This window comes from Leopardus geoffroyi, chromosome A3, assembly GCF_018350155.1.
Source record: "Leopardus geoffroyi isolate Oge1 chromosome A3, O.geoffroyi_Oge1_pat1.0, whole genome shotgun sequence".
NCBI lineage: Eukaryota > Metazoa > Chordata > Mammalia > Carnivora > Felidae > Leopardus > Leopardus geoffroyi.
In genome coordinates, this window is record NC_059336.1 from 81115820 (window position 1) to 81141173 (window position 25354).

At 34.4% G+C, this 25354-nt stretch overlaps 1 protein-coding gene across 5 annotated transcripts in view; it reads right to left on the reverse strand.

The window, feature by feature from the left end:
* LOC123580849 (WD repeat containing planar cell polarity effector) overlaps positions 1 to 25354 on the reverse strand; it is a 387009-nt gene that overhangs the window by 133387 nt on the left and 228268 nt on the right. For 3 of the 5 annotated variants that reach the window (XM_045446220.1, XM_045446221.1, XM_045446223.1), the window contains one exon: positions 12272 to 12374. In XM_045446220.1, coding sequence (XP_045302176.1) covers positions 12272 to 12374 — 103 coding nt within the window. Of the gene's footprint in view, positions 1 to 934; positions 1115 to 12271; positions 12375 to 25354 lie in introns of those variants that run through there. The other 2 variants (XR_006703493.1, XM_045446222.1) reach the window with 2 other exon arrangements.

Sequence of the window (25354 nt, forward strand, 5' to 3'; positions counted from 1 at the left end):
GGGGGAACTACATATGGATATGGACCTACCACAAGAAACAAAAATTTCAGACAACCTAACCTTACCCCTAAAAGAGTTAGAAAAAGAACAAAGTCTAAAGCTAGTAGAAAGAAGGAAATAATAAAAATTAGAGAAGGAGTAAGTGAAATACACACTAAAAAAACAATAGGAAACATCAATGAAACCAGGAAATGATTATTTGAAAAGATCAACAAAATACCTTTAGCCAGATTCATCAAGAACAAAAGAGGACTCAAATCAGAAATGAAGGAGGAGCTGTAACAACTGAAACCAAGATAAAGGATTTTAAGAGCATGTTATGAAAAATTATATGCTACCAAATTGGACAACCTAGGAGAAATAGATAAATTCCTAGAAACATATAATCTTCCAAAACTCACACAGGAACAAACAGTAAATCTGAGATTGATTACTAGTGATGGAAATGAATCAGTAAAGAAAAAACTCCCAACAAACAAAAGTCTGGAACCAGATAGCTTCACAGTGAATTATACCAAATAAAGAAGAATTAATATTTACTCTCCTTGAACTTTTCCAAAACATAGGAGAGGAAGGAAAACTGCTAAATTCATCATATAAGGCCAGCATCACTCTAATACCAAAACTAAAGACACTACAAACAAAAAGAAAATTTCAGACTGACTCCTTGATGAACATCGATGCAAACATCTTCAACCAATATTAGCAAGCTAAATTTGAAAACATTAAAAGGATCATTTGCATTATCAAGTAGTATTTATTCCAGGGATGCATGAGTGGTTCAACTATCATAAATCAACCAATGTGATAAACCAGATTAACAAAATGAAAGACAAAAAATCATATCATCCCAAAAGATGCAGAAAAAGCATCTGACAGAATACAACATCCACTCATGGTAAAAACTCTTAAAGTGGGTATAGAAAAACAACCTCAACAAAACAAAGCCCATAAATGAAAAACCCACAGCTAACTCACTCATACTCAATAGTGAAATGCTGAAAGCTTTACCTCTATTATCAGGAGCAGGACCAGGATATCCATTTTCCCTTTATTCAACATAGGCCTGGAATTTGTAGCCACAGCAATTAGACAAGAGAGAAATAAAAGATACCTGAATTGGTAAGGAAGAAGTAAAACTCAGTATTTACAGCTGATACTATATAGAAAATCCTAAAATCTCCACCAAAATGTATTAGAATGAGTGAATGTAGGAAAGTCCAGGGCTACAAAATCAATATACAGAAATCTACTGTATTTCTATACACTAATAAAGAGCTGTCAGAGAAATTAAGAAAACAATCCCAGGGGCACCTGGGTGGCTCAATCAGTTAAGCATCTGACACCTTTTTAAAAAAAAAAACAAAAACAAAACTTTTTTAATGTTTATTTTTGAGAGACACAGAACACAAGCAGGGGAGGCACAGAGAGAGAGGGAGACGCAGAATCTGAAGCAGAGTCCAGGGTCTGAGCTGTCAGGACAGAGCCCAACATGGGGCTTGAACTCACAGACCATGAGATCATGGCCTAAGCCAAAGTTGGAAGCTTAACTTACTGAGCCACCCAGGTGCCCCAAGCATCCAACTCTTGATTTTGGTTCAGTTCATGATCCCAGGGTTGTGGGATCAAGCCCCGTGTTGGGCTCTGCACTGAGTGTAGAGCCTGGTTAAGATTCTGTCTCTCTGCCTCTTCCCCTCTCCCCCACTCTCTCTCTCTCTAAAATTAAAAGAAAGCAATCTCATTTACAATTTCAGCAAAAAGAATAAAATACCTACAAGTAAACTTAACCAAAGATGTGAAAGACCTGAATTCTGAAAATTACAAAACACTGACAAAAGAAATTAAAGATGACACAAATTAATGGAAAAATATACCATATTCATGGATTGGAAGAACCAGTACTGTTAAAATGTCCATAATACCCAGTGAAATCCTCATCAAAATACTATTATTTTTCACAGAACTAGAATAATCTTAAAATATGTACAGAACCACAAAAGACCCCAAGTAGCCAAAGCAATCTTGAGGAAGATCAAAGCTAGAAGTATCACAATCCCATATTTCAAATTACTGTAGAGCTACAGTAATCAAAACAGTATGGCATTGGCACAAAAAACAGACACATGGATCCATGGAACAGAATGGAGAGTCCAGAAATAAACTCTCACTTATATGGTCAAATAATCTTTGGCAACAGAGGCAGGAATATATAATGAGGAAAAGACAATCTCTTCAGTAAATGTTGCTAGGAAACTGGGCCAGTTTATCCCATCATACACAAAAATGAACTCAAAATGGATGAAAGACCTAAATGTGACACCTGAAACCATAAAGCTTCCCAAAGAAAACCTAGCTAGTAAGGTCTTTGACATCAGCCCTAGAAGTGTTTTTCAAAATATTTTTTCTCACAAAAGCAAAAATAAAAAACTGGGATGACATCCAACTAAAAAGCTTTTGCACAGGGTAGGAAACCATCAACAAATATAAGAAAACCTACTGAATAGGAGAAGTTATTTGTAAATGATTTATCTAGTAAAGGGTTAACACCCAAAATATATAGAGAACTCATATGACCCACCCCCCCCCAAAAAATCAAATAATCTGATTAAACATGGGTAAAGGACCTGAGAATAGACATTTTTCCAAAGAAGACATACCGATGAACAACAGACACATGAAAAGATGCCCACCATCACTAATCACAAGGGGAATGAAAAGCAAAACCACAATGACATATCACTTCAAAACAGAATGGCTAGTATCAAAAAGACAAAAGTATTTGTTAGGATGTGGATAAGAGAACAGTCATGTAAAGTGGGGATGTAAATTGGTGTAGCCACTATGAGAAACACTATGAAGGTTCATCAAAAAATTAAAAATGGAAATAGCATACAACCCAGTAATTACATACCTGAGTATTTAAATGAAGAAAGTAAAAACAGTAACTCTAAAAGAGTAACAGGCCTCTGTTTTTTTGCAGCATTTTTACAATAACCAAGATATGGAAGAAATTCAGGTGTTCATCAATAGATGAATGGATAAATATACTGTGTGTATGTGTGTGTGTGTGTGTGTGTGTGTATACACACACACATACACGCAGGAATATAACAACCCCAAAAAAGAATGATAACTTGCCATTTGAGAAAACATGAATGTACGTAGAGGGTATTATGCTAAGTGAAGTCAGACAGAGAAAGACAAATACCACATAATTTCACTTTTATGTGGAATCTAAAAAACAAACCTACTGAACAAACAAAAGAAACTGACAAGAAATTGGTAGTTGCCACAAGAAATTGGGAGACAATCAAAATAAGTGAAGGAGATTAAGAACTACAAACTTCCAGTTGTAAAAGAAGTTACAGGGATGAAAAGCATATAGGAAATATAGTGACTAATATTGTAATAAGTTTGCATGATGACAGAGTAACTACACTTACCATGCTTATCATTCCATAATGTATGTAATTGTAGAATAACTGTTGTACATCTGAAACTAATATGTCAGTTACATTTAATAAATACTTAAAACCAGAATTCCTTTGGTGAACCAAAGTTACCAGGCACACACAGCCTACCCAGAGTACAACCATACACAAGACCATTTCTTTAAGTTTAAAAGAAGCAGCTGTTCAGCATAATACACAGAAACAGTTACAGAAAGTCAGCAAAAATGAGGAGACAGAAAAATATGCCCCAAATGAAAGACCAAGACAAAAACTTCAGAAAAAAACTATAAGCAGCAAGCAATAAGCTCAATAAAGAACTTAAAGTAATGATCATAAAGATGTTCACTCTACTGAAGACCAGCATGGAAGAACTGAGTGAGATCTGCAACAAGAGATAGAAAATATGAGAAAGAACCAATCAGAGCTGAATACAATAACTGAAATGAAAAATATGCTGGAGGGAATCAATGGTTTTGTGGATGCAGAAGAATGGTTCAGTGATCTGGAAGACAGAGGAATGGAAAGCACCCAATCTGAATAGCATAAAGAATAAAAGAATTTTAGTAAATGAGAATAGGTTAAGGGATCTCTTAGATAATATCAAGTGAACAAAGATTCACAGTATAGGGGTCCCAGAAGGAGAACAGAGACCAAGAAAGGGGTAGAAACCTTATTTGAAGAAATAGATGAAAACTTCTCTAACCTGGAGAAGGAAACTGACATCCAGGTTCAGAAAGCACAGACCTTTCCAAACAACATGAACCCAAGGAGGTCCACGCCACAACATATAACATTTAAAATGTCAAAGATTAGAGAATTTTAAAGGAAGCAAGAGAAAAGGAAACCATTATATACAATGGACTCCACAAGGCTAACAGCTGATTTTTCAGCAGAAACTTTGCAGGTCAGAAGGAAGTGGCATCATATATTCAAAGTGCTGGAAGGGAAAAACCTGAAACCGACAATACTCTATCCAACACGGTATCATTCAGAATTGGGGAGAATATTCCAGACAAACAAAAGTTTTAAAAAGTTCATGACCACTAAACCAGCCTTACAGGAAATGTTAAATAGACTTCTTTAAGTGGCAAATAAAAGGCCATAATTAGAAGAAAGAATATGAATTAAAAATTTTTAATATCTAATAACATATACTTAAAACATGGAAGGGGGCAATAAAATAGTGCTTTGAGAATGTGTTTGAACTTAAGTTACCATGAACTTAATATAGACTGCCATATGCATAGGGTGAGCCTCATGGTAACCACAAACTCATAACTATATTAAAGACTCAAGAAACAAAGAATGACAAGCATTACACTAAAGAGAGCTATCAATCACAAAAGGAAAGAAGAGGAAGAGAGAAATAAAGAAGAACTACAAAAACAACCAGAAAATTATTAACAAAATGGCAGTAAGTACATACCTATCAATAATTACTATAAATGCAAATGGTCTAAATGCTCAAATCAAAAGACACAGGCTTGTGGAATGGATTAAACAACAACAACAAACAGCAGGGCTCAGAGGCTGCCTAAAAGAGACCCACTTGAGACTGAAATACACATATGGACTGAAAATACAAAGATGGAAAAACATATACCATGTAAATGGGAGAAGAAAAAAAAAAAGCTAGGGTAGCAATACTTATATCAGACAAAATAGTCTTCAAAAAAAGATTGCATCATGAAACAAAGCAGGGTAGTTTATAATGATAAAGGGATCAATCTAGCCAGAGCATATATCTATACATCCAACATTGGAGGACCTAACTACATAAAGGAAACATTTAATGGGCATAATGGGAGATGATGACAGTAATACACAATATAAGAAAATTTAATATCTCACATCCAAGGATAGAACATACACACAGAATATTGATAAGAAAACAGTGTCTTTTTTGGTGGGAATGCAAACTGGTGCAGCCACTCTGGAAAACAGTATGGAGGTTCCTCAAGAAGTTAAATAGAACTACCCTACAATCCAGCAATTTCACTACTAAGTATTTACCCAGAGGATACAAAAATACTAATTTGAAGGGGTCCATGTAACCCGATGTTTATAGCAGCATTATAACAATACTCAAATTAGGGAAAGAACCCAAATGTCTAATGAATGGATAAATAAGAGGTGATGTATGTAAATACAATAAAATATTATTCAGCCAAAAAAAAAAAAATAATGAAATCTTGCCAATTGCAACGATGTGTATGGAGCTAGAGAGTATTATGCTAAGTGAAATAAGTCAGAAAAGACAAATAGCACAATTTCACTCATATGTGGAATTTAATAAACAAAACAAATGAACATGGGTAGAGGGGAAAGAGGCAAACCAAGAAACAGAGTCTTAACAGAGAAAAAAACCGATGGTTACTGGAGGGGAGTTGGGAGGTTAAACAGGCAATGGGTATTAAGGAGGGCAGTTGTGATAAGCACTGGGTGTTGTATGTAAGTGATGAATCACTCAATTCTACATCTGAAACTAATATTGTACTGTAATGTTAACTAGTTGGAACTTAAAAACTTGTAAAAGAAAAAAAAGAAAAAAAAAAGGTGTCTTTAAAAAACAAATTAGACCAGGGGTACCTGGGTGGTGTCCAACTTTGACTAAGGTCATGAACTCGTGGTTTGTGGGTTCAAGCTCCACATCGGGCTCTGTGCTGACAGCTCAGAGCCTGGACCTTGCTTCAGATTCTGTGTCTCCCACTCTGTTTCTCCCCCACTCACGCTCTCTCTCTCTCTCTTAAAAATAAGTAAAGATTAAAAAAAAATAGAAAACAAATTAGCCTATATGGACTTAACAGATATATACAGAACATTCCACTCAAAACCAACAGAATACACATTCTTTTCAAGTGTAATCTATCCCAGAACATTTTCTGATAGATTACAATTTAGGCCACAAAATAAATCTCAATAAATATATGGAAGGTTGATATATGCATCTCTTCTGACCACAACAGTATGAAACTAGAAATCAATCTGGAAAAAAACTGGAAAAACACCAACATGTGGAAGCTGAACAACACATGTTCCAAACAACTGGTTAATAAAAAAAATTAAAGAGGAAATAAATACATGGAAATAAATGTGAAAATGAAAACACAATGGCTCAAAACCACTGAGATGCAATGAAAACAGTTTTAAGAGGGAAATTTATACTGATACTGAGAGACATCAAGAAATGAGAAAAATCTCAGGGTAACTTACAACTAGAAGGAACTAGAAAAAGAAGAACAAAACCTAAAATGAGTAGAAGGAAGGAAATAATAGAGATCAGATCAGAAATATATGAAGTAGAGACTTAAAAAAAAAGAAAAGAAAATAGAAAAGATCAATGAAACCCAGAGCTGGTTCTTTGAAAAGAGCAACAAAATTGATAAACTTTTAGCCACAATCATCAGGAAAAGAAAAAGAGAGGATCCAAATAAATAAATTGAGAAATGAAAGATGAGATGTAACAAAATACTACAGAAATACAAAAGGCTATTAAAAGACTACAATGAAAAATTATATGCCAACAAATTGGACAACCTAGAAGAAATGGATAAATCCCTAGAAACATACAGTCTTCTGAACTCAATAAGGAAGCATCAGAAAATCTAAAATGAAGGATAAAAATCATATGGTCATCTCAATAGATGTAAAAAAAAGAATTTGACAAAAGTCAACATGTTTCTTATAAAAACTCTCAACACTGTGGGCTTACAGGGAATATACCACAACATAATAAGCACCATATATGAAAACCCACAGCTAACATCATAATGGTGAAAGGAAAAACTTTTCCTCTAAGATCACAAATGAGACTAGGATGTCCACTCTCTCCACTTTATTGAACACAGTACTGGTCATAGAGCAGTCAGACAAGAAAAAGAAAAGGTATCCAAATTGGTAAGGAAGAAGGTAAAATGTTGCCATTTACAGATGATACTACAAAACCCTAAAGACTCCACCAAAAAAACTACTAGAAATGATAAATGAATTCAGTAAAGTTGCAGGACATAAAGTTCGTACACAGAAATCAGATCCATTTCTATATACTAATAAGTAGCAGAAAGTGATATTTAAAAAAAAATGACACTAAAAAAAATACTGTACCTGTAAAGAAACTTAAGCAAGGAGATAAAAGATCTGTACTGTGAAAACTATAAAACATTGAATGAAACTGAAGGTGACACAAACAATGGAGATACTCCATGCTCATGGATTGGAAGAACCAATATTGTTCAATGTCCCTGATACCCAAAGCAATCTACAGATTCAATGTAATCCCTATCAATATCAACAGCTTTTTTGCACAGAACTAGAACAAATAATCCACAATTGGTAGGGAGCCACAAAAGGTCCCAAGTAGCCAAAGCAATCTTGGGAAAGAACAAAGCTAGAAGTATCACAATCCCAGATTTCAAGATCTACTACAAAGCTGTAAGAATCAAAACAGTATAGTACTGACATAAAAAGAGATATACAATCCATGACACAGAATAGACAGTCTAGAAATAAACTCACACATATATGGTCAATTAATCTCCAACAAAAGAGGCAACAATATACAATGGAGAAAAGACAGTCTCTTCAACAAACGGTGCTAGGAAAACAGGACAGCTATATGCAACAGAATGAAACTGGACTCCTTATACCATACCAAAAAAAAAAATAAGCTTAAACTGGATTAAAGACCTAAATGTTAAACCTAAAACCATAAAACTCTTAGAAGAAAACACTGGTAGTCATTTCTTTGACTGTCAGCCTTAGCAATATCTTTCTTGACCTGTCTCCTCAGGCAAGGGAAACAAAAGCAAAAACAGACTGTTCGGACTACACCAAAATAAAAAGCTACTGCACAGCAAAGGAAATCATCCACAAAACAAAAAGCAACCTACTGAATGAGATTAGATATTTGCAATGATCCATCTAATAAGAAATTAATAGTCAAAATATATTAAGAAAGTATACAACCCACCACCAAAAAAAAAACCCCATGAATCAATCCAGTTAAAAAGTGGGAAGAGTACCTACATGAATAGACATTTTTCTAAAGAAGACAAACAGAGGGGCGCCTGGGTGGCGCAGTCGGTTAAGCGTCCGACTTCAGCCAGGTCACGATCTCGCGGTCCGTGAGTTCGAGCCCCGCGTCAGGCTCTGGGCTGATGGCTCAGAGCCTGGAGCCTGTTTCCGATTCTGTGTCTCCCTCTCTCTCTGCCCCTCCCCCGTTCATGCTCTGTCTCTCTCTGTCCCAAAAATAAATAAACGTTGAAAAAAAAAAATTAAAAAAAGAAGACAAACAGATGGCCAACAGGTACATAAAATGGACCTGAACATTACTAGTCAGGAGGAATATGCAATCAAAACCACAATGAGATATCACCATATACTTGTCAGAATGGCTTGAATCAAAATAACACGAAATACATGTTGGCAAGGATGTAGAGATAAAGGAACCTTCATGCACTCTTGGTGAGATTGTAAATTGTTGTAGCCACTGTGGAAAACTATGGATGTTTCTCAAAAAATTAAAAATACCATACAATCCAGTAATTCCACGACTTGGTATTTACCCAAAGAAAATGAAAACACTAATCTGAAAAAATATATGTACCGTGTATTGCAGCATTATTTACAGTAGTCAAGATAGGGAAATAACACAGTGTGCATTGGTAGATGAATGGACAAAGATAATGTGGCATACACACACACAATGGAATATTAGCCATAAAAAAGAGTGAGATCTTGCCATTTGAGACAGCATGGATGGACCTAGAGGATATTATGCTTAGCAAAATAAGCCAGACATAGGAAGATAAATACCATATGATTTCACTCATATATGCAACCTAAAAAACAAACAAAAAGCAGAAACAGGCCCATAATTATTGAAAAGAAACTTAGGGTTGCCAGAGGGGGTGTGATGGGGGAGGACTAAAGGGGCAGTGGGAGGTACAGGCTTCCAGTTACAGATTGAATAAGTCATGGGATGAAAGGTACAATATAGAGAATATAGTCAGTGGTACTGTAATAGTGTTGTATGGTGTTATATACATATAAAACGGAATATTACTCAGCCACAAAAAAGAATGAAAACTTGCCATTTGCAAAGACGTGGATAGAGCTACAGTATTATGCTAAGCAAAATAAATCAGTCAGAAAAAGACAAATAGCATATGATTTCACTCATATGTAGAATTTAAGAAATAAAACAAACAAGCAAAAGGGAAAAAAAAGAGAGAGGCAAACCAAGAAACCAGCTCTTAAATATAGAGAACTGATGGTTACCAGAGAGATGGGTGGAAGGATGGGTTAAACAGGTGATGGGGATTAAAGAGTGCCCTTGCTGTGATGAGCACTGGGTGATGTATGGAAGTGTTGAATCACTATAGTGTACATCTAAAACTAATATTACACTGTATGTCAACTGGAATTTAAATAAAAACATATATATATATATATATATATACACACAAACATATGTATGTATGTATATATATATATATACACACACATACATATATATATTTTTTGAAAAAAAGATATGCATCTTTCACATATTGATTATTCTAACCTAGTTATTTATTTTTATTTTTTTTAATGTTTATTCATTTTTGAAGGAGAGAGAGACAGAGTATGAGTGGGGGAGGGGCAGAGAGACAGGGAGACACAGAATCAGAAGCAGGCTCCAGGCTCTGAGCTGTCAGCACAGACAGAGCCCGACGTGGGGCTCAAACTCACAAGCTGCGAGATCATGACCTAAGCTGAAGTCGGATGCTCAACTGACTGAGCCACCCAGGCGCCCCTAACCTAGTTATTTTTAAAGAAACTATAGACACAAGAAACTTGGTCTGGATAATGGTCACAAGGATGTGTTTACTTTGTTGGGTTTTTTTTTTAATGTTTATTTATTTTTGAGAGAGAAAGAGACAGAGTATGAGTGGTGGAGGCATAGAGAGAGGGGGAGACACAGAATTCGAAGCAGGCTCTAGGCTCTGAGCTGTCAGCACAGAGCCTGACACAGAGCTCAAACCCAGGAACTGCAAGATCATGACCTGAGCCACCCAGGTACCCCAGGATGTTTACCTTGTGAAAATTCATTGAGTCCTATATTTATGATTTGTGTGCTTTTCTGTATGCATGTTATACTGGAATAAAATATTTAAATAAAAAATTTTCAAATTGTTGAGATTATTATTCAACTTCTCCTTTGGCAACTCTTTTACTTATGTTGACAGCTACTACATGTGATAATTTTTTACAGACTCTTCCATGTAGACTGAACTACTTATACTTAAATATTCTTGATATTTTACATAATTTACCCCCTTGCTTGCATCAAAGAACACTTTTGCAAGCCAAAAACTTAATTATTTTCTGCTTTCAGAAAAGTTTGAGGGAGCATAGTTGAATTAAATTGAAGGAATCTGAGAGAAAATTAGCTTTCCCCAGCATGATGTGGGCTGTATGGAAAAATTAGACAAAAACTACAATAAAGAAATTAGAGATGCTTTCCTAATTCCAAAAGGAATTGTGAGTGGGAGTCACCCCAGTTTTCTAGAATAAAAGTGGAGCAGAACAATCTGAGAAGTTCACCTCTTGATAGTTAACTATTGTTACTGAATGGTATCTTTGTCAAGGGAGAGTAATAGAGGTCAAAAGGTGAGGCCTGAAAAAAAGGCTGAGAAGTGGGGAGGAACAGGGTTTCAATGAAGAGATATTTGCTAGAAATGAGGCAGGGCTCAAAAAGGGAACAACATCAACCAAGCTCTTTGGCTAAGAAGTTTCAGCTGGCCACAGCAGTCTAATCAAAGAATACAGAGAGCATAGGAAGCATTTTGGTGACTAGTGGAGTTCCTTTTTTTTTTTTTTTTTCTGAAATTTTGGATAATTTTTTTCACATTCCTTTTCAGGCTTAGTAACTTTAAATATCTCTAAAATGCAAAAGTGGCCTCCACTGTTAGAAGCAATAGAATTACTCCTTTTAGCTGCAAACAGCATTATAAAAACAAAGATGATCAATCAATGGAGAGTCTTGTTGTAATAATTTGAAGCAATTTACAAAGTGGAGATATATTAAAACTTACTTGTTTCATAGGAATTCCACAAAGAAATGAACTATGTTACAATTCTCAGGGTCCTTTGCCTAATCTAGGAATAGTAAATACCAGGAAGAATAGGAATTGGGATGTCCACAGGTCAATACTTCCACATTGAGACACATTACTGAGTGTCGGAAAGGAAGCTTATGTTGGCATTAGAATAATTTTAAAAACTATCATTTTTCTGTATTAAAAGTTTTGAATGGACCTTTAGATTAAGTTTAGGCTTCTGATTTGTCTTCTTTGGAAGACTATACTGTAAAATGACTTTAGTGGCTTCTAAATTAAAACAAGTCATCCATTAAACCTAAAATCCCATGTGAAATACTTTGTATAGGACAATTCTTTTGATATCTCAAAATATATCTGACATGTTTATGTGTACAAATAAAGGATTATAGAACTTTCTGTATTGGCTAATATTAATAACAGCACTGATGGTAATAAACTCTTCCTCAAAAATCTTATGAGAAGAACAGTGTACTTCTGACTTTTTGCCAAGTGATGATTAATCAGTGATTATTAATTTTTATGTCAACACAGTTCCAACTTATATATCTATATTGTACTATTTACCCAGGCTTAATTCTTTTTTAAAGTTTCTTTCTTTACAAAGAAAGTAATTCAAATTAACCAACCATAACCTACAAACATAAATATAAATGATACTGAACAAGTATTGATTGAAACAAAAAGCATTTAAAAAAAAACAGCATTAATTCTTACCAACTCCAGAGGTTATTGATTCTGCATCAATGTCACTAGCTCTTTTTCTTGCCACTTCAGCCAGTGCCAATTCACCCTTATCTAGTGCAAAGTAATGGATGTCCTTTGGAAATAAAGCAAAATAAAGGATTAATCCAAATGAATCTTGGTCAACTTACAAAGAAGACTTTGAACAAAAGAGCTTACTGTTCAGATTACAAAACAGACATGGCTGATAAATATTTTTTTGCGTTTTAATTCTCTCAGTTTTCTTTCCCAGTATAAGCAAATTTTCTTGAATTGTAGATTATAACTATACCTAATAGCAGTTATTTAAATAAATTGTTTTAAGTTTCCAGGGAAAAAGGTAAGGTTTTAAACCAAATGTTTGACATACTCAGTTTTATCAGGAAATGAAAACTTTTATTGCTATGTTCTTTGGTGAGATTTTAATATTGGAGATGGCTTCTACAAAATTCTGTTGTACATCATATAAAATGCTAAACATTTTATAAGAAATACTACTACAAAAATTCCCGACATTTATGTGTCTGACACATACAACTTTGTTAACATTACTAATATAATAATTATCTTGAACTCAGGCAGTCAGCAGATAATCAGTGCCTACTAAGTGTCAGGCACTATTCTAGAATACAGAGATCAATTACAATTTCATGTCTCTGGAAGCTGTGAGCCCAGTAGGGAGACAGACCATTGTGAACAACAGTTAGTTATATAACATGTGATAGGTTTTATAACAGGTATTTCCACAGATATTTGCTGTGGAGTCAAGAGGATGCACTGATCCTTGATCTGAGTCTTGAAGGACAAATAAGAGTTATGCTAGGAGGGAAAACAGAAAATGTACCAGTTAATATCTGGTACATATATGTAGAGAAACTTCAAAAACACAGTTCTGTTAGGCAATGAAATGTCTTTGAATATGGAAGGAGTCTTGGATGTGTGGGAGAAAACAGTATAAAATAATACTAAAGTAGATATAGCCACTAAAAAGGATTTTGAACTTTTTTTTTTGATGTGCAAAAAGACGGCTGGAATGGAAATTTTATTGCAATAAAAGTGTAAAAAGAATATGAACAGTTAATAATGAAGAAATATAAATGGCCTATAATCATGAAAAGATGCTTCACTTTATTAATATTCAAATAAATGTAAGTAGAAAAGATATAATTTCAAATTGTTTACATTTTTAAAAGTTAAGAATATTTACTGGTTGTAGAGTAACCAGAACCATCTTCTGGAGGTGATGGCAGAGTAGGAAAATCATAAACTCACCTCGCCCATGGATACAACTGGGTAACACCCACATCAGTATCAATAGCCCAGAAAATGTCAGACCCAAAGACTAACAGAACAGACTCTCCACAGGTAAATGCAGAGAAGAAGCCACATCAAAGAGGGCAGGAAAGGTGGAGATGTTGTCAGGAGCCAAAGGAACCCAAGGGACTATCCATAGGAGGGAGGGATGCTGCAGGCATTGAGAGGAGAGTGGAGCAGATCTCCACACCAGGCACCCCAGGCACAGGGGACTCATGCTGAGAAGACAAATCTCCATAACATTTGCTTTTGAAAACTAACGGGGCCTAACTTGAAAGTCAGTGGGGCTTAACACCTAGAACTTTAAAAAATCTGTGGGCTTAGTTCTGGGAGAGTAGGGAGGACAAAAGGGAACTGAGTTCCTGCTCTACAAACAGACCCACTGAGATAACAGCATAGAAGCAGCAGTTTGAAAAATGCCTGAGGTATACAGGGAAATAGATTCATTTACTAATCTCAGAGCATGTGCTGGAGGGGCAGGGATCTTTGGGAAACTTCTCCAAGAACAAAAGAGCTGCTGGGCACCATTTCTCTCCCCTGCTCCCGAGACTAAATACATGGACACCCTTCAGAAGCCAGCACAGCACCAACACATTCCACCTAGCTTACTAACAGTGCACCCTGCCCCAGTGCACTTCTGCAGATTTGCACCCCTCACCCCCAACCCTGCCAGTCTTGGCAAGTTTTCCCAGGTGGCTGCAGGTCCTCTCCCTCAGCAGATGGCAAGGACCATGCTGGCACCATGTGCCCCGCCCCCATACTCTACTGCAGAATTTCCTTCTCCAGTATGCCCTTGGCAGGAGCCCATCCAAAGCTGTGCCACAAATCTAGCCAGGTGCTACCAGGCTCCAGGCTGACAGCTTGGGATTCTCTCTCTCTCCCTCTCTCTCTGCCCTCCTCCACTCACATACACGTTCTCTGTCTCTGTCTCTCTCTGCTTCTCAAAATAAATAAATAAAATTAAAAAAAGAAAGAAAACAGACTAAGGGAACCTGTCAGGAACACCATCAAACATAATAACATTTGCATTATAGTGATCCCTGAGAAGAAAGAAAAGGAGGCAGAAAATTTATTTGAAGAAATAATAGCAAGAAACTCCACAAATCTGGGAAAGGAAACAGAAATCCAGATGCAGAGGCACAGAGATCCCTCAACAAAATTAACCCAAAGAGGTCCACACCAAGACACATAGTAATTAAAATGGCAAAAAAGCAGCAAAAAAGAAATTTTAAAAGCAGCAAAAGAAAACAGTTACATATGAAGGAAATTCTATATGACTGAATTCTTCAGCAGAAACTTTGTAGGTCAGAAGGGATGATATATTCAGAGTTCTAAGAAAAAAACCTGCAGCCAAGAATACTCTATCCAACATAATAATCACTCAGAAGGAGAGAATTTGGGGTGCCTGAGTGGTTCAGTCGGTTAAGTGTCTGACTTTGACTGAGGTCATGATCTCGCGGTTTGTGAATTCGAGTTCCGCGCTGGGCTCTGTGCTGATAGCTCAGAGCCTGGAGCCTGCTTCAGATTCTGTGTCTCCCTCTGTCTCTGCCACTCCTCTGCTCACGTTATCGCTCTCTCTCAAAAATAAATAAACATTAAAAATTTTTTAAAAAAATAGGAGAGAATTTCCCAAACAAAAATTAAAGGAATTCGTCACTACTAAACCAGTCCTACGATAAATGTTAAAGGGACTCTGAATGGAAAGACCATAAGCAAGAGTAAGAAAAGTAGGAAGCAAAAAATCAGTAAAATTAAATGTATCTATAAAAATTGGTCAAGAGCCTCACAGAATAAAAAGGTGTAAAGTAGGAAATGATATTCATAAAATGGGGCTGGAAAAAGATAAAAAATTTAGTGCTTTTAGAACGGGTTCAAACTTAAGGGACTATCAACTGAAGATAGACTGCTATATACATAAGATGTTATATATAAACCTAATGGTAACCACAAATCAAACACTGGTAATAAATATGCACAAAATAAGTAGACAGGAGTCCAAGCGTATCACTAAGAAAGCCAGCAAACTGTGACGGAAGAGAGCAAGAGAACAAAGGAACAGAGAACTACAAAAACAACCATAAGACAAGTAACAAAATGCATACTTATCAATAATTACTTTGAATGTAAATGGACTAAATGCTTCAATCAAAAGACATGAGTTGATGGAATGGATAAAAAAGGCAAGGCTCATTATATGCTACACAGAAGGGACTCATTTCAGACCTAAAGACACATGCAGATTGGAAGTGCAAGGATAGAAAAGCACTTATGCAAAAGGATGTGAAAAGAAAGCTGGGGTAGCAATATTTATACAAGGCAAAGTGGGCTTTAGACCAAAGACTGTAATAAAGGAAAAAGGACTATATAATCATAAAAGGAATAATCCAAAAAGAAGATAAAATAATTGCAAATATTTATACACCCAACATCGCAGCCCCAAATACATAAAGCAGCTAATAACAAACAAGGAAAGTGATCAATAGTAATACAATAATAATAGAGGACTTTAACAACCCACTTACATCAATGGATAGATCATCCACACAAAAAATCAACAAGGAAACAGTGGCTTTCAACGACACATTGGACCAGAGAGATCTAAGAGATCTACCCAGAACATTCCATCCTATAATACAAGAATACACACTCATTTCAAGCGCAGATGGAACAATGTTCAGAATGGAGTATGTTAGGCCACAAAACAAGTCTAAACAATCTCAAAAAGATCAGTCATACGATGCATCTTTTCTGACCACAATGCTATGAAACTAGAAATCAAACACAAGAAAAACATCTGAAAGAACACAAATATATGGAGGTTAAATAACATGCTATTTATTGGATTATTTAATGCTATTGAACAATGAATGGGTCAACAAAAATATCAAAGAGGAGATCAAAAATCACAGGGAGACAAATGAAATGAAAATACAATGTTCCAAAATCTTTGGGATGAAGCAAAAGCTGTTCTAAAAGGGGAGTTTATAGCAATACAGGCTTAATCAAGAAGCAAGAAAAATCTCAAATAAACAACCTAAACTTACACCTAACAGAGCCATAAAAAGAACAAACAAAACTGCAAACCAGGAGAAGGAAGGAAATAATAAAGATGAGAGCAGAAATCAATGAAATAGAAACTAAAAAAAAACAAAAAAAAGGATCAATGAAACCAGGAGCTGGTTCTCTGAAAAGATTTTTAAAAAATTGATAACCCTTTGGCCAGACTCATCAAAAAGAGAGAGAGAACTCAAATAAATAAAATCATAAATGAAAGAAGAGAAATAACGAACACCAAAGAAACAGAATTATAAGAGATTATGAAAAATTATATGCCAACAAGTTGGACAATCTAGAAGAAATGGATAGATTCCTAGAAATTGAATTGAATCAGGAAGAAACAGAAAATTTGAAAATACTAATTACCAGTAATGAAATAGAATCAGTAATCAGAGGACACCCAGCAAAAAGAAGTCCAGGACCAGACACCTAGCAGGTGAATTCTACCAAATATTTAAAGAAAAGTTAATACATATTCTCAAACTATTCCAAAAAGAGAAGAGGAAGGAAAGCTTCCAAATTCATTTATGAGACTGCCATTACCCTGATACCAAAACCAGAAAAAGACACTACAAAAAAAAAAAAAAAAAAAAAAAAGAGAACTATAGGCCAGTATCTCTGATACACGGATGCAAAAATCCTCAACAAAATATCACCAAACTGAATCCAACAATACATTAAAAAATCATTCACTTTAATCAAATGAGATTTATTCCTGGACTGCAATTGTGGTTCAATATTTGCAAATCAATCAGTGTGATACATCACATCAACAAGAGAGGATACAAACTACATAACCAATGGATGCAGAAAAAGCATTTGACAAAGTATAACATCCATTCATGATAAAACTCCTCAACAAAGTAGGTTTGGGGGAACATAATAAAGGTCATATATGGAAAAACCCACAGCTAGCATCATATTCAATGGTGGAAAAACTAAGAGCTTTTCCCCTAAAATCAGGAACAAGTCGACCCTCACCACTTTTATTTAATAGCACTGGAAGTCCTTGCTGCAGCAGTCAGAGAACAAAAAGGAATAAAAGGCATCCAAATTGGTAAGGAAGAAGTAAAACTGACACTATTTGCAGATAACATGATACTATACATAGAAAACCTTAAAGACTCTACCAAAAAAAAGTACTAGAAATGATAAATGAATTCAGTAATTCATTTATATGAATTAATATCATGAAAATTCATGATAAATGAATGAATTTTGTGTCACAGGACACAAAATCAATACACATTTTGATAATTCATTTGATAAAGCAAAATCTAATACATTTTTATACACTAATAATGTAGTAGCTGAAGAAGAAATTAAGAAAAAAAATCCTATTTACAATTGCAGCAAAAAGAATACCTAAAGATAAACTTAACCAAGCAAGTGAAAGACGCGTACTCTTAAAAGTACAAAACACTGATGAAAGAAATTGAAGACGGCACAAACAAATGGAAAGATTTTATGCTCATGGAGTGGAAGAACCAATATTGTTAAAATATCCATACTACTCAAAGCGGTCTACAGATTTTTTACAATCCTGACAAAAATACCAACATCATCTTTCACAGAACTAGAACAAATAATCCTAAAATTGGTATGGAACCACAAAAGATAACCCTGAATTGTCAAAGCAAAACTGTCAAAGAACAAAACTGGAGGTATTACAATCCCAGATTTGAAGATATATTACAAAGCTGTAGGAATCAAAACAATATGGTACCGGCACAAAGACAGACACATAGGTGCATAGACTAGAGAGCCCAGAAATAAACCCAAGTTTATATGGTCTTCAACAAAGGAAGCAAGAATATGCAATTAGAAAAAGACAGTCTCTTCAATAAGTGGTGCTCGGAAAACTGGACTGCTACATGCAACAGAATGAAACTGGATACACTAAAATAAAGTTAAAGGTATTAAAAACCTGAAATGTGAGACCTCAAAACACACACACACACACACACACACAATCCTAGAAGAGAGCACAGGCAGTGATTTCTCAGACATGGGCAATAACAACATTTTTCTAGGTATGTCTCCTGAGGCAAGAGAAAGGCAAAAATGAACCATTGGGACTACATCAAAATAAAAAGCTTTTGCACAGAAAAGGAAACAATCAACAAAACTAGAAGACAACCTACTGAATGGGAGAAGATATTTACAATAACATATCTGATACAGGTTAGTGTCCAAAATATATAAAGAACTTTTGCAACTCAACACCAGAAAACACAAATAATCCACTTTAAAATTGGGCAGAACATATAAACAGACATTTCTCCAAAAAAGACATCCAGATGGCCAACAGACACAGGAAAAGATGCTCAACACCAATCATCATCAGGGAAATGCATATCAAAACCACAATGACCTTACACCTGTCAGAATGGCTAAAATCAACAACATAAGAAACATGTTTTGGTGAAGATGTGGAGAAAAAGGAACCCTCTTGCACTGTTGGTGGGAATGCAAACTAATGGAACCACTGTGGAAAACAGTATGGAGTTTCCTCAAAAAGGTAAAAATATACCTACCCTATGATCTCACAGACACACTACTGGGTATTTACCCAAAGAATGCAAAAAACACTAATTCAAAGGGATACATACACCTCTATGTTTATTGCAGCATTATTTACAATAGCTAAGATATGGAAGGAGCCCAAGTGTCTATCAACTGATAAACAGATAAAGATGTGGTACATATATATAACAGAATATTATTCAATGGCAAAAAACAATGAAATCTTGCCATTTACAATGACATGAATGGAACTATAGAGTGTAATGGTAAGTGAAATAAGAGAAAGAGAAATATCCTATGATTTCACTTACATTTGGAATTTAAGAAACAAAACAAATGAACAAAGAAAAAAAGAGACAAACCAAGAAACAGACACTTAACTATAGAAAACAAACTGATGGTTACCAGAGGGGAGGTGTGTGTGGGGGGGATGGGTGAAAGATATGAAGGGGATTAAGAGTACACTTGTCACGATGTGCACCTGTAATATATACAATTAATGAATCACTATATTGTACACCTGAAACTAATAGTATATGTTAACTACATTGGAATTAAATTATGAAAAGGAATATTTACTGTTTGCAAGTTTGGGGGAACCAGGCACTTATTTACTGGGAATATAAGACTTTATAGAGCAGGCATCCATAAAGTATGGCCTAGAGGCCAAATATAGCTTGCCTTTTGTATAGTCCTTGAATTAAAAATGGTATTTACATTTTTAAATGGTTGGAAGAACTGTGCTCAACTACTCTTATTTAACTCTAAATGGCTTTGGAATTAGTGTATGCTGCAGACTTAAAAATATTTCAACCTAAAACTACAAGGTAAAATAGAACTTTGGTGTGAAACTTATACTGTGATAGAGTAATTTCAATGATAAGTACCATTTTTTGACTTGCAAGTAATGTCAGGCTGTGTTATACATTCCCCGAATTGTGAAGAATAAAGGAAATCTCCATTTTACACACATTCCCGTAGCAATATATTTTCTGATTTTAATCCACAGCAGTCTTTTTCAGTATTTTTCTACATTTTATTTTTTAATTTTTAAATTTTACTTAAATCCAAGCTAGTTAACATATATTGTAATAATGATTTCAGGAGTGGAATTAAGTGATTCATCACTTAGGTATAACACCCAGTGCTCATCCCAACAAGTGCCCTCCTTCATGCCCATCACCTATTTAGCCTATCCCCCCACTCAACACCCCTCCAGCAACCCTCAGTTTCTTCTCTGTATTTAAGAGTCTCTAATGGTTTGCCTCCCTCTCTCTTTTTATCTTATTTTTCCTTCCTTTCCCCTATGTTCATCTTTTTTGTTTCTTAAATTCCACGAGTGAAATCATGGTGTCTGTCTTTCTCTGACTGACTTATTTCACTTAGCATAATACACTCTAGTTCCGTCCATGTTGTTGCAAGTGGCAACATTTCATTCTTTTTGTTTGTCCATTAATATTCCATTGTGGGTGTGTGTGTATGTATGTATATATGTATTATATATATCATACGTATATATGTACACACACATTATATATATATTGTATACACACACAGACACACACATCTTCTTGTCCATTCATCATTTGGTGGACATTTGGGTTCTTTCCATAATTTGGGTATTGTTGATAGTGCTGCTATAAACACTGGGGTACATGTGCCCCTTTGAATGAGCATTTTTGTATACTTTGGATGAATACCTAGTAATGCAATTTCTGGTTATAGGGTAGTTCTATTTTAATTTTTTGAGGAACCTCCATACTGTTTTCCAGACTGGCTGCACCAGTTTGCATTTTCAATAGTGCATCCTCGCCAGTATCTGTTGTTTTCTGAGTTGTTCATTTTGGCCATTCTGACAGGTGTGAGGTGGTATCTCATTGTGCTTTTGATTTGTATTTCCCTGATGATGAGGGATGTTGAGCATCTTTTCATGTGTCTGTAGTCATCTAGATGTCTTCTTTGGAAAAAGTGTCTGTTCATGTCTTTTGCTCATTTCTTCACTGGATTATTTGTTTTTTTGGGTGTTGAGTTTGGTAAGTTCTTTATAGATTTTGGATACTAACTCTTTATCTGATATGTCATTTGCAAATATCTTTTCCTAATTAGTTGCTTTTAGTTTTGTTGATTGTTTCCTTCACTGTGCAGAAGTTATTTATCTTGATGAGGTCCCAATATAGAATGCTGTTTAGCATGTCATTTTATTACAAATTAATTTCATAATAAATTAATTTTAATTACAAATTTATTACAAATTAATTTTATTACAAATTAACTTTTATAATTTTATAACTAATTTAAATTAATGTGACTAATTTGTAATAAAATGACATGCTAAATGGCATTCTTTTAGTTAATGGAATTCTAAAAATATCTTTGAATTGGTGAATATACTCAATTAAAACCATATGCCTATGGGTTAATGATATTAACATGTGGCAGTACCTATCTATGAGGAAAGAAATTTGCAAAAGTGAAATACATACAAACTCATCATAGCTCAGTATTTACAGATGAACATTTGCAGATTTTTTTTAATGAGGAACACCAGCTTTCAACCCTAATTTAAGTACAATGTTATCCCCATAAAAAAGAATTCCATTATTTACATTTGTTGACTTGTATTAGCTACTTAATTGTATTAACTACTTAATTATTATATTTCTAATTTAGTCAGTAAAGATTTATGCTTTGTTTGTTTTTTCCTTGCTATATATAAGTACTTATATAATAACCTTAATTTTGCTTCTTGGTCCACAAGCCTATAATATTTGCTATATGGATCTTTCCAGAAAAAGTTATTTATTCTGTATCTTAACAGTATATTAGAATAAAAAACTCATATATATATATACTTTTGTAAACTCCTAAGAAAATAATGTGACAATGTATGTACAAAGATTGACAATAACAGCATTACTTATAACAATGAAAAATTGGAAGCTACTTTAGTGTGCATCAAGTGAAATAATTACGTGGGTTTTTTTCTTTTAATTCAAGAGTGGCATAATATTTTCATAATGGGTCCATATTATTCAGTGAAGTAATTTGTAATAACTTAAAAATATACACTACTGTATTTGATTTGCTAATATTTAAGATGTTTACATCTATGTTCTTAAGAAAAGTCAATGACTTTACTTGAGCCTGACAGCTAATAAGCCCACACTGCTACCAAGGTTATATTAGCCTTACAAAATAAGTTAGGTGGCTTGTTTTCTATTTTCTCTTCTCTGGAAAAATTTGTGACTCTTCACTGAAAATAAGCAAAATATATGCAATAAATTTGAGAAGAAATTACCAAATATTACTGGGCAACATAAGTGAGCACCTGATTAAAATATAGACACACCTACTTATGTCTGAAAAAGACCATACATGACAAAGATCAATTCTGACCCCATATAATTTATAAAATCCAGTGGAATAAAATAAAATCACTTCAGAGGTTTTAATGGAACTTGACAGGTTGATCTTAAAATTCTTATGTCAAAGCAAATCGTCAAAAATATGAAAGACTTACTCTAACAGTAAGGCTCTACAGCACTATTACACAGGCATATAAACCAAAGAGAAAGAAACATACCCATATAAGTATGGTTTTCTTAGTGAGTTACTAACTTCAGTACTTTATGTTTAGCAGTGATGTAAGTGTTGGCTATAAGATCTGTGGCCCACAAATTATTTCTGGATCATTTTCTCTGTCTCACTCTCTCAGTTTTCCTTAATTCTATGATTTTTCCTCTTTATTGTTTAATTGTTTTAAAGAATGAGGTCATTAATTTGAGGAGGGTAACCCTCAACAGTTCCTAAGTTGTTACTGTATCTCTACCATGAAGGTTTTCATTCTTTAATCTTTCTATTTAGAAACAGTCTATTTACTTGCTGATACACTTGTGAGCTTCCCTGCCATTCACATGTCTGAGTATAGTCTTTAGCTAAATGTAGTAGAGAATATATCCCTTTAACTCCATGCTCCTCAGTTGACATAGCTGATGCATCTTTAGGGTCTAATACAAAACTCTTTAGGGTTTGATGCAAGACATATCTAGTATCTATATCACTTGCCAATTTATCCTCTAGCTTCACTTATTTTTTAACTTTTGGATAGTTTTAGTGTTGGAATTTAATTTAAATGTTGGATATATACATCTTAGTGTGTTCATATATCTCTGGAAAATGGTTATATTCTAAATGAGTCAAGAAAATAAAAGCCACTTGGCTTTATATTCCATTTTCATGTCTTACATCTGACTAGACCAGTACATACATGAATAATGGATATACAGTAAAGCTGGTTGAGACTAAGGCTAATGTACTGTTAAATCACATATTAAGACATTTCAAGAGGCCACTACCAGGGTTGCCATGCCCTTCCACTCACCCTGAGTTCAAATTCAATTACAATTAATAAAAAAATCATTCCATAAATAATAATGGAATATCTATTATGCACCATATACAGAGGAGAATTTACCACAAAATTAATGAAGCTTAAGCTTCAATACTTCTTATTTGCACATGCCTTTCCAGTACCTAATTTTGTATTTGAAATTTTAAATTTTTTCTTAAGAAGTACTCCTCAAATTATACAAACTTCAAGCTCTATAAAACATGGATCCACCCCTGATGTACAGCCATCAAGGTTCTCACATACTAGTGGACTGTGTTACCACATGCTTAGTTTAGAATCATGTGTCTGAGAGGCACAAGGCATAGGAGACATTGGAAGTTGTATAGTCATTTTTTGTTTTATTGGTCTGTTTTTAGAGATTTATTGTATAAGATTAAAATTAACAAGTCTAAATGGACAACATAGATGGCAATAGATTTGAAAAGTACCCTATTGATAAATCCCAACTTTTACTACCACCCAACCAGGTTACCTAGTTGGTGGATAGTTCTTTTATTAAAGTGTTACTAACCTGGAAGGAAGTTTTCAGAAAAATATTCAGAAGAATAAACCACTTAGTTTTTGTCATTCTCAGTAACAATTTTATAATTTTACATTTGCCAAATTGACTTAAATTAGTATCATCATTTAGCACTATTAAGTGAAATTGGCTTCCACTGCACAAAAGATGACAAACACTGATAGTCTTTGGCCATGATCCAGGTTTAAATATTTACACATATCCTGTCTGTGTTATCTAGGATCAAAAATAAAAAAACTTGCTGCTACTGGGTTCTTACCACCTTTCACAGATGACTTTTGAATGTACTACCGGAATATGCAAATTTACAACAAAATATTTAAAACTAAAAAGCAATCTTGAATAGATTTTCATCTTTAAATCATACTTTGGATCAGTCATTAACAGTTAACTTTTATAACATATTATTGTTATAATCTTTTCTAATTTTTATAATGTTTCCAGGGACTGATAAGTTTGTATGAAATAAAAAAGCACTATAAAGACATGCAACAGCTTGTGCATATTTAAGAATACCATGTTCTAGGGGTGCCCAGGTGGCTCAGCATCTGACTTCGGCTCAGGTCATGATCTCTCACCATTCATGAGTTTGAGCCCTGTGTTAGGCTCTGTGCTGACAACTCAGAGTCTGGAGCCTGCTTTGGATTCTGTCTCCTTCTCTCTCCTCATCTGCCTGCTCACACTCTGTGTCTCCCTCTCTCTCTCTCTCTCTCTCTTAAAAATAAACATTAAAAAAAATTAAAGAAAAAAAAAAAGAATACCATGTTCTAGCTGTAACATTTAAGTTAGTTCAAACCAATTGATAAATGAAATTTAAATTCTAATTATAGATATTCAAGTTTACCTTGTCCAAAATTGCTTTCAGAATTCAAGTTTATGTTGCTGTATTTCAATTAAAGTAAAATGCTGGCATAATTCTTTTTCTGTTACTTGTTTCTTTTACCTATTATTTTATAATTTCAGATTAGAAAATTTGATGAATAAGTTTTAAAAATCAGGAATAAAATACTTGTTTCTGATAATGTGCTAACTAAATTTCTCTATTTTGTACATTTGAGGAAAATTAACTTTGAAGATAATAATGTATCAAATAGTTACATGCACATAAATTTTAGTAATCAACTCTTAATGTCTATGTAAATCATCTTTCTTATATAAATCAGAGCAATGAATAATCATTTTAAATATGAAAACATGTGGAAGTGATTTATTTATTTTTTTACCAAGTTTAATTATAGGGGCACATATT